Raw genomic sequence first — 14,093 nt, forward strand, 5'->3', positions numbered from 1 at the left:
CCTCCTATCCGCGCGGTGATTACAGCATACAATATTGTTGTCACTGCTACATTTCTGTAACGCTACCAGAAATTATTTCCACTACTAATTAATTACCGTTGAGCTCAAAGGTTATATTAATAAACGGTTAAGGAATGTGTATTTATGACGACAATTTGTGAGACTGGTAAACTTATGATACGTACGATGGTCTTTCGTTCTACACGGTGCATTTCAAGGTCCTGTACCCATCCGTCGGTAAACTGTACCTGGGCTTGTTGCAGTGACCTGAAGTTACTAAACTTCATGAGTGTATGCACTCACTCCAAGAACCGTATGCTTATAAATATGCATATAAATATGCTACAATGAGATAGCTGACTTCATCTAACTAGCAAATGTTGTCCAGGCTACGTTGGTGATACAGTTTTTTTTTAATGTGTATATTTTTGTCATGCGATTTTAAAGCTGGTCCTACAACCGCATCCAAGAATAACATGCAGCTTATCTCAGAACTGTCGGTGAAAATTATTCTTGGAGCTAGGTTTAATTGAGCTGCATTTTATAGAGGTGCAATTTCACAATTTGTGTATATTTTCTAAGTTCACTATTTTGTCATGTGTTGAGAAAAACACAGATTTTAAAATTACAAAGTCTAATATTTACATTTAGCATAACTGCAACATTATTTTTTCGTTTTTTTTTTTTTTAAAGACTCGAAAGGACTTGAAATTCAAAGTTTCAGACTTGTGACTTGACTCGGACTTTTACACCAGTGACTTGAGACTCGACTCTGACTTGCCTGACATTACTTGAGACTTGACTTGAGACTTGAGGATAAAGACTTGAGACTTACTTGAGACTTGCAAAACAATGACTTGGTCCCACCTCTGGAATTTGCACTCAGTTTCACAGTCAGATCCACCCCTCATTCATGTCTGGTTTCAGAAAACTAATAGCTATGGCCAAAAGGCCGTAGTAAAAAACTGTAAAGCCAAGTCTTTACAATAACACTCCACAAACTATGTTAATCTTTTACATGCAATCTGTGGCGTTAGTGCAATAGTTTCATTATCTCTGCATCAGAACACGGCGAAGAAATGGAGTAAAACAAAGATTTTGGCGCCAGTTCTTGATTGTGATGAGAACTGGTCATGATGTGATGATATTTTGTTAAAATAAGTGAGACCTTACTTGAAAAAGGGTTTAACCTCAGCAATGTTAAAGTTGCCAGGACTACCTAGGCTCAAATTATTTATTTAGAATTTTATGTTGTGAAAAAGCCTTAAATTGTGAAAGGGCAGGGCGATATGGCCAAATATATTTATCACGATATATATTTGAAAATTCGCGATAACGATATAACTGATGATATAATTGACGCGAGACAAAATACTTTACAACTCCTCAACTTTATTAGTGCAAAAAACCCCATCAATGTATTTTCACTTAAACAAGCAGCTGTTTTTATGCATTAAAGCTATATAAACATGTAACAGTGCAAATGCAAATTCCTCACTGACAGTTTAACCAAAAGGCATTTCCAGTGGAAACTGGCCGACATATCCTCAGCATAACCATGTGTAATATCCACAACACTTAAAAAGAGGTTATACACACAAAACGGTAATATTATGTTGAAGCACAGTACGTATCACTCTGCGAGGCTCCGCCTACGACAGCCGTAATGCTCCGACAATCCATCAAGCGGTGCGGCTTCGTAGCTTAGCAAAGTCGTACCAAAACATTTTTTTGACAGATTCTTGAGCGCCGTGTAGCACAGAAAATCGGTTCGGTAATAACGACGGCCCGCTAGCATGCTCTACCAAAAAATGTGCTTTGTTGTGTATCTGACAGACGAAAGCTAAACCAGTTCCACACCACTGAAGCTGCAGCATTTTTACAAACCAGTTCTGGTTCATCCGTTTCATTCAACGATCCGCTTTCGCCCTTCTCATTCTCCGTCGCCGCCATGCTTTTTCCGCCATGTGCATATGAAAACAAAGGCACTGCGCATGCGCGTTTTACCCATATTCTATCACAAGATTTCATTTTCTTATCAATGCCTAACATCATACTGGTATTACCGTGAACGGTATGATATGGCCCAGCCCTGCTATTTACACCCAAATTTGTAGATGCAGTCACTCCAGAATGAAGCGAATTAGATGTCATAGTTGTAGCTAGAAAAAATCTGGGACGTGTTTCAATCTCAGTGACCTCGACCTCCAGGTCCGAGTTCAGAGTTTCTGAAAATCTTGCAATAACTTGAGAAGAAGGCGACGTAGGATTTTGAAATTAATACCACAGGTGTATCTTCTAATGGTACCATTGGCTGGAGGCGGTATTATCTTTCTCTTTGCCATGTTATGCACCCTTGTGGTGTTAAGTGCCGTCATTGCCCAACCTTGCTGCAAACCCCTAATCAGCTTACTCTCTCTAACTTCAGCAGGAATGGCATTTGGCCCGTTCAAATGTCATCCGTGTAATTCTTTCCTCACATTAATCACATCACACACATCACATTAATTTCTACTAAGTGTGTAGGCTATCCAAACGTGTCATGCACTAATGTAGTTGCCTCAGAGTGTCAGGAGAAAATGATCAGAAAATGAGTAATGTCAGAAAGTTTTAAATACTAAGAGTGAGCAAAGATTTTGTATAATATGTCATTAGTATGCTACAAACACTGGTCTTTGGTGTCTTTGGCAATGCTATTACTGTTTGTAAAGTTAACTGTAATGTACTGCAGAAATCATATATTCCAAGTACTTTGATATAATGTGACAGACTGCTGAATGCCCACAAACATAAACGTTTGGCACTGAGCGAGATGGGTACTTAATGTGTGTTCCAGCGTAAGTTGATAGCAGAGGAAAGGGCAGATGTTAACTGCGTCTTTTTTTTGTCCTCGGGGATTTTTTTAAATTAACATTTTGTTTATTTTCATCAATCTGGGTAGAAATGCCTCTTGAGATCATTGAAATACAATTTGAAAGCTGCTGCTGGCTAACGTGGATCATGTTAAGGTACTGTTATGTAACTCACTATTATGCAAAGTGGTGAGGTCATAGATAAGGGTAACTTAAGTCAATTGTGAAATTTCTAGGATATGTTTCCAAATGTCTAAACAGCTGAGAACAGTCGTATTTTCTTTAGTTATGAAGGCCGTGCTGCCCTAGCTGACCCCCCCCCCCCCCCCCATGTGTCTTTAATATGCTGTGGCCTGCCTATGAGACTATATTGGCGATAATGTTTTTAGTTTCATCCTGATGACCTGAGGGCTGAGTGAGTGGTTCACTTTTCCAGTCAAAATTACATGCAGGTTTTACCAATTTAAATGAACTAACTGCAGAATGCTGGATGGGGGCGGATCACTCCTGTAGCAATCAGAGTTTAGCTTTCTCATGTCCCCGATCTAGGTTGCACAGCTCCCATGTGAACTATAATCTCAAAGAGATCTAGTACACTTCCAGCCCAGTCTAGAGCACAAACGTCGCCTGTGGTTGTTGGTTTGTTACCTGTCTGGAAAGAAGGATAGCCAGACTAGGGCTTTTTGACAGGCCACAACAGGAAAGACCAACAGGAAAGCTCATAAACACTCAGCCCCCCTACAAAGGTCTGCTTCTCAGCTGCTTGGCCCAACCAACTGTGCATCTGCCTCTCCTTAGGGCAAAGGTCCCCCTTATACCAGTGAACACCTGGGAAGAATTATAGCCAGCATGTTTAAAGAAATACCCCAGTCCCCTTCCCCAAGGTTACCCAGGTGAAACCTATGCTTTGATGTAAAGGAGGAACAGCAGAGTTGAATAGTTCACTGAAGAATGAAGCGTTTTGACTGCTCGACCTGAGTAGAAACGCGCTATATACAGATGTGGTCAGAAATTAACATGCACTCCTGGACATGAATGTCATGGTAATTTGGGGCTTTTAAGAGTTGTTTTAACCGTTCTTTTTCCAGGGCAGAGTGACTGTATAGCATACAGCATATAAGTTAAAAAAAAAAACTTTTAACAGGCTCAAATATATGATATATGATATATTTTAATTTGATAAGCTCAAAGCCTATTATCGTCTTGTTAGCGACCATGATTGACTATAACTGGTAGTTTCTCTTTGCCATCATGAAGTATTTGTTTGACAGCACTTATTGGTTTGACCAATTTTCAGAACATTGAGAAAGTTCAGCAAACTCATTGAATAATAAGAAGGAAAATTGTAGATTGATGCAGGTTTACAGGTTGGGAAGGTCTTATGGAGCTAGCAACAACAGATTATTGTAAATATGTGCATATAAGTACTGTTCTTGTGATTAATTTCCTAGTCAGCTAAATGAGGTAAAAAAAAAAAGTAATAACCAATCAGTCTGTAACTAAGGAACAATCAGATATCAAGTTAAATATGAGCGCCGTTTAATGGATGGTGTCAAAAACTACACAAGGCCATTTGAAAGCATTAATCACATTCTTGAAGAATGAATTATACTTTAAAAGCTGCTCAACAGTGTGGTAACATGCATTATACAAACATTCAAAGAAGGGGACCCCCCACTTAAACTGATGTTAAATATGATATTTACATATTTTTAAAACATAATTATCTGAAAAACGAGTAAATTGCAGCTGAATTGGGACGCATTCTGGAGAATTCTATAGTCAGACAAGACAAAGATTGAGCTATTTGACCACAGCGTTAATAGGTATGTTTAGAGGAGTAAATATAAATTTGTAAATCTAAGAACTCCAGCTGTCAAGCATGGTGGTGGCAGCCTCATGTTCCGGTGTTGATGCATTATACAAAGCGCATGGAATAATGAAGAACGAGGATTAACTCCAGATTCTTCAACTTCACCTCAAATCAGCTAGAGAGTTGAATATTGGACACATTTGGGTATTCAAATAGGACAGTAATCCCAAAACACACATTAAAACTGGTTTTGGAAGCGATAAAGCAAGATAACATTAAACCTACCTGCCTTACCAAAGCTCCAGCCTCAACCCTTTTAACATTTGTGTACTATGCTTAATCGTTTGGTCTCTGCCAGGACAAGAACAAGCCCGACTCGCAGTCTCTCCAATTCATCCCTAAGGTGTTCTGTTGGGTTGAGCTCAGGATTCTGAGCAGGCCATGTTCTCACAAGTTCTCCAAACCAGACTCACCTATGTTTTTATGGACCTTGCTTTGTGCAATGGTCATGCAGTCATGGTAGAACAAGAAGGGCCATACCCAACCTGTTCCCACAAAGCTGGGAGCATGAAATGGGCAACGGAGCTCCTGAGAGAGACCCATTCTTTCGCAAATGTTTGTAGAAGCAGTCTGCATGCCCAGGTGCTTGGTTTTATTCACCCGTAGCCATGAACATATGAATTGAATGATTTGGATCAATGAGTGTTTACTTTGTTTTACCCTGGGGGGAAAAACAGTTGAAAGAAAAAGGTAACAGCCCTTCTGTACAAGAAGGTTAGACAGAGTTAGACAAAACAACGATTCAGCTATTTGACCACAGTGCCAGGAGGTGTGTTTGGAGGAGTCAAGGTGGGGCTTGGCATTCATGCACATGAGCATATGTAAACTTCTGAATACAGCTGCAAGTCCCAGTCCATTTTACCATTTCAAATTGGTTTTGTTATGCAATTAACCACAAGTGACGTTTGTTGTTTGACTTAGTGGTACATGTTGACACAGACAGAAAATGTAATCAGTAAATTTCAGAATTAGACGGTGTAATGTATCACTAGTTAGCAATGAAATGCCAAAGAATAACAAAAATGCAAGTACTGGTGGGACATTGGGTTTTGCTTTTGTGCTTAACCTTTTGAGTTGCGTCCTGTTTATCTAAGGTCTTAGAAAGGGTGTCAATGTCTGAAATTAAAAAATGCAAGACTTTTTAGATCTACTTTAAAAGCAGATTTTGATATATGACACAACTAATTAAATAATTCCTGTTGCAGGTGTATTTTGACTGTGGTGCCAGGGTGGATGTGGTGGATGTTCAAGGCCTAATTCTATCTCCTGGCTTCCCATACAACTACTCCTCTGGGACACACTGCGTCTGGCAGTTTGTTGTACCTATTGATTACCAGCTTATTCTGGAGATATTTGACTTTGATGTTTTTGAAAGTCATGACTCAGAATCCAAGTTCTCTGCTTCTAAATTTGATGAAGAAGATGCAGAGGATGGGGCAACTCTCGCCCCTGGCACCTTAGGGGCTGATGAAACCTCTTCAGTGGCTAAAGATCCTGTGGTTCAGAGTGTAGGTGATGGCTCAAAGACTCAGCAATCCTTCCAAGATGGTGAGGTGAAGCAAATAGTTGTCCAAGAACAGTCTACAAAAATGGAGATTACCAAAGTCTCGAATTCTGCCAAAAGATCTGCAGATGCTGCCTCCAGCCTATCTTTGCCACCTCCTTCCACTCTCCTCCTCCTACCTGACGCTGTGCCTCCTGGGGACAAAGCCATCAACTCTGCCTCCTCATATCACCTAAGGGGAGATGCCAACCCTAGTACTAACCCGACCACAGTTGTGGATGAGACCACCATTTCTTCACCACACTCCACCAACAGTCTAAGTGTAAGCCCTGAAACCCAGCAGTCTGTCCTTGACGCCTGCCCCCACGATGTCCTCTACATCTCAGACCTCATCACCTTCTCCTCTAGGTTTTGTGGGTCTAACCGGCCTCCTAGCAGCCAGCTGGTGTTTGGCTCAAGCCAGGAAATGGTGGAGGTCATCATGGAACTGATCACTACCACCCACTGGGGACGTGGTTTTGCTCTTCTATTCCACTACCAGAACCTGACCGAGCCACAAGGAGACCTCCATGCCACAGCTTATACTGCCAATAAGCTAGACACACTGCTGGCTGCAGTGAGTGGAGCTGCTTTCTTCGCTATGATACTTACAAGTGCCCACTGCATCATTTTCAGGTAATAGAAGTGTTAACTTTATTATATTAAAGGCATTACATTTTGGAAACAGCACCACCTTAATCCAATACAGCACTGTGCACTGAAATGATACTTGACTTACAGTCCATTTTTATAGTTTTCTTGACTGTGAGAGCTTTACGATGTTAAAAGGATCAGGCTGGTGCTTTGCTACCTGAAGATGGGATAGAAATGTTTGTTTGTTTAAAGCTTTTATTTTTTATTTTTTTGACTAAATATTCATTCAAAGTTCCAACATCTCACAATAGAGAGAGAGAGATGGATATGGTACAGTGTTTATCAAATGAATTAGACCACCACCCAATGAAACATTTATGCCACAGCTGCCCTGAATAACAGCACTGGTAATTACCAACATCATGACCAACAACAAAATCATGTTGTTGGTAGTGCATGCATGTTATCATTCTGTGTAAAAACAGGACGAGGTTTTGAGTGAATTCTGGTAAAGCTTCAGTGGGAATCATGGTAACAATTCATTAAAGTTTGGTTTGCATTGATCAAGGTGTTCAAGGTCAACTTAGTGATTTTATTGGTCAAAAATTGACACAAAGCCTTAGAACGTAAACTATGATTCTTACAAGTGTAGTGTGTATTATCAACACATAAAAAGTATAGAGTATGTTTAAAAATATGTCATATTTGACCTCTGACCTGAAGGTCAAAGTGATAGTAATGCTATATAGAGCTATTTAAAACTATATTTCTTACTGTCATTGTTTCTATTGACAACATATAGGGAATGACGCATGAGGATTCTAAATATCATGTTACTTTGGACCTCTGACAACCTTTTTTTTTCTTTTCTTCTTAACTCCACAACAAGCTTCCTAAAGTACATTTAAGAAGAACAAAGACAACAAAATGCAACACTGTTCCCTTAAAAGTAACTATTGAGCTGCTTCGGCGAAGGTTTGTGTTTTGTTTCTGTAACAGTTAATCTATCAATATGCACAAGCTCTTGCTTTTATCCATGAATTTCACAATTTAAAGTTTTATAAAAAAGATGGAAAAAAATCTAAGATTATGATTTTTCATTTTTATAATGTTTTTCATTAAAATGTCAGTTATTTACTTAAATTTCTGAACAAACATTAGTTTTAGAGGTTGGATGTTATGCTTCATTATTTTTGGGCTTTTCAGAAAAGTTCACAGTACTGGCTCAAATGTAGGTATAACAACCTGAATTCAGTTTTCCTATTTACCTAATTTTTTAGTTGTTTTTTTTCTTATTCTTTTTTCCCCATATTTTCTATTAAAAGAGTGTAGAACCTGAGGAGTTGGGGTTTAATCATCTTTCGCTCAGGTTTGTAAGGTCACACTGCAATTTTTTTTGTGCTTACATGTTTGTTTTTTCCTAGAGGTTACCGTTAGATGTTAATTGTGTTCGCTAATAATCTGATCTTTTGTGTAGCTACACCACCAAGTTCCAGTTTAAGGGAAATGTCTAACACACATATTTAATTGATTTACAGAACAAAGGCTTTTCAGTAATCCCATCCCTTTTGTGTATTCCTTCTATCAAGTTCTCATCTGTCCAGTTTTGGTTAAAGACCAAAAACCATCCAAAAAATGATGCATTACCCTTCAGCCGTAGCTAAACTGTGGCTAACAGTGCCTAGCATGTGCTAGCATGCTACACTAACATAAGCATGGCAAGTTAGTGCTCTCACTATGGGCATATCAGCTTATTATTATTACTATTATTTAAAAAAAACAAAACAATGAGTGTACATATTTCTAGATCAGAGTCAAACACATGGCCTTTTATTCATTCCTGAATACACTCGCCCATACACCCACAAGTTAGGAGAACAAAAGGCCACAGATAATGGGCAAAGGGTTAAAGAGAAGCCAACCTATAGAGACTAGTTTTCTGTAGTCTTTTAAAAGAAACCACAGATTCTGCTGACCTAAAAGGCGGTCCCAGCATTTGGGCGCTACAACCTCAAAAGCATGATCCTTTTTTTTTTTTTTTTTTTTTTTTTGTGAATAGCTAGTGAAAGAGTTACAAGACAAGTTAGAGGCATTTTTGCATTAAGGTAAAAACCCTGCTTTTGTTAGAATTAAGCCTTCCAAATTCTGGTGATTTTACAGGTAATCTCTCCTCAGATATAAAGGAGCCGGGATGACATATTCACACGCACACACACTTATATACACATAGACTAATACCCTCACACCTACACAGTCATGACATTGTTATGTTGACTCAGCTGGAAGTCTCAGTCCCTGATGTGGTCACCCTCTGTGATTAGTTGGGTTTGGCTGCAACTGTGCGGCTTTCTTGATGTGAAGCATTCTCACCATAGACAGCAGGGCATTCAAGGTACAGCACCTGGCATCAATTCCACGGCACAAAAACACAGAGGCTGCATGAAAGTGAATGGGCGGAGAAAATGGGAACAAGGGACAACGAGGAGAGGTAAAACTCAGTTGAGTCAGTCAAAAGGTGTAGTTTACAAGTTGTTCCCTCTCCATCCCAGGGGACAATGAACACAAACTGGAGGGTTAAGTTTGGAGGTTTGTAATACTATCTGTTCTGACAAGCAGACTGGTTTAGCTTACTGGTCCAGATAGATTCAGAATTTAGAAATGTTTGGATATGTGCCCGTCTCAGTGTTGAGCTTTCAATGAGAAACCGTTAGATATGATTGGTGTTGATTTCAAATGTAGCTCAGTTTCTCCAACTCATCCGTTAGGCACAAATACCCTTGCGTTCTCACTGTTAATGACAGGGAAATTAGTAACACATGTTCAATAAAATCAAAGAGTAATTAGCAAAAACAAAAACACAAGTCATTCAGAAGCCAGGAAATGCATTGCCACAAAACATCAAGCTCACAGAAACCCACAGTAGCAGTTTTTTTTTCTATTTCAGTTGTTCCCTATTAACTTAAACAAGTTCACAGAAACCATTTGAAACCAACTAGCCTGGCGAGTCAGGCGGGATTGTGCAAGTTTAATGCAGCAGTGACGGTAACTCCCAAGATCCCCTGTTGTCAGAAAACAGCCCAAGGTGCATGAGAGTCACAGCAGGGGTTGCCCTGAGTTGGTAGCTGGATATGAACTCATTCAGCTGAGAGCCATTTTTAATAAAAGGGTACTTGCTCAAATATTCCTGGATGCTTCAGTTCTTCACGTGAACGTTAAGAACATGAGAAGTCAAATAATAACATCAGACGGATATGTTAGACCCTGATAAACAGGCGAGTGGTTTGAAGACTTTAATACTAATATCCACATTAATACCTGTGGAGAAGCATATCTAGCTAGATCTGCTGCTGATAGCAGCTACAGTGTTCACATCAGAGCGCTGCATGGGGTCAGAATTCACATATACTTGAAATGAGCATCAGCACTGACAAATTTAAAATCCCCAGAGGAAGAGTGTAATTTATAGCAAAGACGGCTCAGCAACAACCACCCCGTGAACCGTTAAAGCAGACTGGAGCGTATGTGTCACGGCCCCATCCTTCCACACGGTAACACAGCAATTACTGAGTGGAAATAGCTCCGGGATTGAGGCGGCTAGTGTTATCAGAAAGCTCTCATATCAATTCAGTTTTATGTGGTGGTGTCAATTTGAACATTTGTGGTCAAAATTACAAACCCCCAGAGGAGTTTTTTTATTTTTGAGAAAACACTGCTCAGAGTGGGGAAACAACTGAGGTCAGCCGTAAAATTTGAATATCAGATGTGTCTTTTAATATAAATTGAATTGCTGTGGTATTTCCTTTCTTTTTTCCAGACCCAAACTGTGTCCAAAAAGGGCCAGCTCCTGCGCATCCAGCAACTCTGAGGTACAGATATTACTGCCGTTAAGTGTAAAAAGTGATTCTCTTCCCAGAAGGTGTTGGCTTTTTGACATACTTGGACAAGTAAACATGCGATCTTTTTTTAAACGACACCTAAATATGTGTTCAGACAAGGGAGACATAAATGGCATTTTGCCGTTATATTTATAGTTTGAATAATATAAATGACAATGTATTCACATTAGGAAAAAAATAAGGTACAATCCTACATTTATTGCACCTTTTTAAATCCATAAAATTGGAATAGTTTTTACAGATTGGTTTCAAAGATCCTCAAGAGTGCTTGAGGATAATCTGAGGATGTGTGTGAAGCTTGTAGTTGAACCGAAAGGTTTAAGGTCAACAGAACGAGGACACTAAGCACACTTATTAAATCGACAAATTAGTTCTTTTTTAGTAAATTTTCCTTTTACTGAAAAAGAAGAAATGGAGCATCATGGAGTCACACTGTTTAAACCTAGATTTGAATTTTGTAGATTGTGCTGTACATGCACGAAAACCATCACATTTCATGCAGCGCAGGAAATTTGGATGGTGACGATTAAAAGTGTGAAAATTGCCCAGAAGAAGGGAAGCTCTTGAAACGAAATATTCACTAGGAAAAGTAGGAGGCACTTCACATCTCTGTGAGAGGCTTGTGTCCTAACAGTGTATTCATGCTACCAACAAAACACACTGGAGGCTTAAACTAAAGTTTTAGCTGTGATGTAGCTTTGCATGTTGCAAGGAGTCAAAAGCGTGGAATAAGAAGACGGTATTTCTAGGATGATATTAACTTTGTTTCACTTCGGCCGGGGTGTAATGCTCAACTCTGACAGTCTATTGGGATAGTACAAACACAGTATGGTGATAGTGGAGTAAGAGGGACAGCAGTTACCAGCAAAATGCCAACAATAAATGTAATTATTGATATTGGTGTTTAGGGCTGTGCGATATGACCAAAATCTCATATCCCGATATTAAGACATCTATCATCTGATAACGATATAAATCACAAAAATGTAACACATTCTGTGAATCTCAGGCAGCTCGACTTGCGTGAAGTGTTTCCAGCTGTGCGTCATGTAGCTGGAGTCGAGTGTTTTAACGATGCATGAAATGATACATTTTTAGACATAAGTTTTCTTTGTATTTATTACACGGCGTGCTGCGGGGAAAAGCCTGTTCTAACGTTTGAGTCTAAGGTTTATTTTTTAGCACCCGACGGCTCTTTTTTTTGCTTCTCATCCGTAAATAATCTGCTCTTTCACGTGATTCAGTTTATTTTGAAAAGTCTCAACAGGATCTTGAGCTTTATTGTGAAAGGTTTATGTGGAACAAGCGGACACTTGATGGTGTTACCGTCGTTGTTGCTAACGACAACGCATAAAAACAAACGCTTGTCTGTCTGTAGTGTGGTTATATTAAATATAAGAGAAAGAGAGAACTTTAATAAATTAATAAAGCCACTACAGTGACCATCAAAATAATGAAAAAATATTGCCGTAAACAGTTTATTTATGAAACAAACGATAGCGTAAAATGAAACGACAGACATTTTTATATCGTCATCCGATATATATCGTTATCGAACAGCCCTATTGGTCTTTATTATTTAGAACACAGGTACTATTATATTGTGTAATCATAATTTAAACAAGTACTGGTGGCGCCAGTGTCCGGCAGCCTCGCCTCTGTCAGTGCGCCCCAGGGTGGCTGTGGCTACAATGTAGCTGCCATCACCAGTGTGTGAATGGGTGGATGACTGAGTGTATAAAGCGCTTTGGGGTCCTTAGGGACTAGGAAAGCACTTTACAAATACAGGCCATTTTACCCAAATAAAAAATGATTTGACTAAAAGCTTATTATTATATTTGAACTATGTAAATATTAATTATAACACTGGTCCACAAAATGTCCTAAATGATGATTAAAAACAATACTAATAATACAGATCTGAGATCATAAATTCATCTCTATTAAATTAAGGAATTTCTGTTTGAGTCATTTGTCTTTTCGTTTCTCCAACCGTTCACACCGTCTACTTCAAACCTGTCTGATGTCTTGACGAGGATCACATGTAGTGTTGAATTTGAGGTCTGTTGGTTGAACTGTGATCTCACATTTGAGGTTTTTTTTTTTCCTGTCGCTAGGCAATCAATGGGAGGAACCTGAGGCATTAACATTACAAGAAAATGTCTAATGTTTCAAGACTCGCAGATTCTTGATTCTTCCATGACGTCTATGACAACACGGAGCAGTTAATCAAAGAGGGGAGAAAAACAAATCTTTTCATTGTGGAGACGAGGGGAGCAACAGGGAGTGAAAACGCAAACAAAACAATGCTTTTAAAAAAAGAAGTCAGTCCACGAGCTTATAATGTGAAAGCTTCCCGCACAGACGAGCGTGTCAAGTAAGAACCATCTTTGCTGGAAACCGACATCAAGCTCACAGGACGGGCTGACCCAAACTCTAGCCTGGAGACTGGAGTAACTCCCACTCCAAAACTGATGTCTCCACCACTTAGGGTGCTAATCTGTGATCCTTGTATGGATTCTTAAAGGATGTGATTAGAGAACTTCACCAGTGGACTTGGAAAGCTGTGAAATTTGCTTTCCCACAGTCTATAAAGAGACCTTCAAAACCAAAGGTGGACCAACTGGCACCATACCACTGTTTCATAAATCCGTCATTTAAGCTACATGTAAAAGAAGCTGTTAAAAGTTTGAATTTAACTGAATGTACTGAAACTGACCAAAAGGCAGAGGGACACCAGACCATGAAACTGCTGCTGGGTGAACAAATAGTTCTGCATTACTGGCAGCTCCTCTGCAGATAAACTTACAGTGTTATGTTGTAGGTGCCGGAGGGAGTCCAGAACACCGTGGCTGAGGTCAGTGAGCTGCAGCCGATTGCTGAGAATCAGGCCAACCAGGAGGCGACCATAGAGCAGGACAACAACAACCTGCCACACACAGGTTGAGAGGACACACACCTGCACATACATTGATGCCCTCCCCCCAGTGAACAGCCTAGTTCACTGGAATGCTTATGCTGGCCATTTAATAAATAAATAAATTGCATTCATACTCAGAATTAAACTGTGTAATAGTCTTACAAGGAATGCACTGAGAGGCATTGTGGCAAGCCCAAAGACTATGAATAGCACGTTACTGTGGATGTCATTTATAAATCATTTCGATTTATAGCTGCATAGCATGCTTGAACATTTGATGAGGATCATTTCAGGAATGACAATGATACTTCCGAGAATATAAATCTGTCATTAATTCATTTCCTGGGAAAGTGCTGATAAAGTTTAAGTGCACTAATTTAAAAGTGAAGACTTGGGGTTTGAGAAGAGGCTTGTG

At 39.5% G+C, this 14,093-nt stretch overlaps 2 protein-coding genes across 4 annotated transcripts in view; both read left to right on the plus strand.

Annotated features, from left to right (window-relative positions):
- Positions 1 to 14,093, plus strand: part of dgcr8 (DGCR8 microprocessor complex subunit) — a 207,648-nt gene that overhangs the window by 180,625 nt on the left and 12,930 nt on the right. The gene's annotated exons all lie outside the window — the stretch shown is intronic.
- The window catches only part of si:dkey-112e17.1 (uncharacterized), a 28,246-nt gene that overhangs the window by 6,918 nt on the left and 7,235 nt on the right, over positions 1 to 14,093 (plus strand). For all 3 annotated transcript variants that reach the window (XM_004558564.2, XM_004558565.2, XM_023152103.2), the window contains exons 2-4: positions 5,931 to 6,904; positions 10,677 to 10,728; positions 13,583 to 13,700. In XM_004558564.2, coding sequence (XP_004558621.1) covers positions 5,931 to 6,904; positions 10,677 to 10,728; positions 13,583 to 13,700 — 1,144 coding nt within the window. The remainder of the gene's footprint in view (positions 1 to 5,930; positions 6,905 to 10,676; positions 10,729 to 13,582; positions 13,701 to 14,093) is intronic.

The sequence above is a fragment of the Maylandia zebra genome, linkage group LG12 (genome assembly GCF_041146795.1).
Source record: "Maylandia zebra isolate NMK-2024a linkage group LG12, Mzebra_GT3a, whole genome shotgun sequence".
NCBI lineage: Eukaryota > Metazoa > Chordata > Actinopteri > Cichliformes > Cichlidae > Maylandia > Maylandia zebra.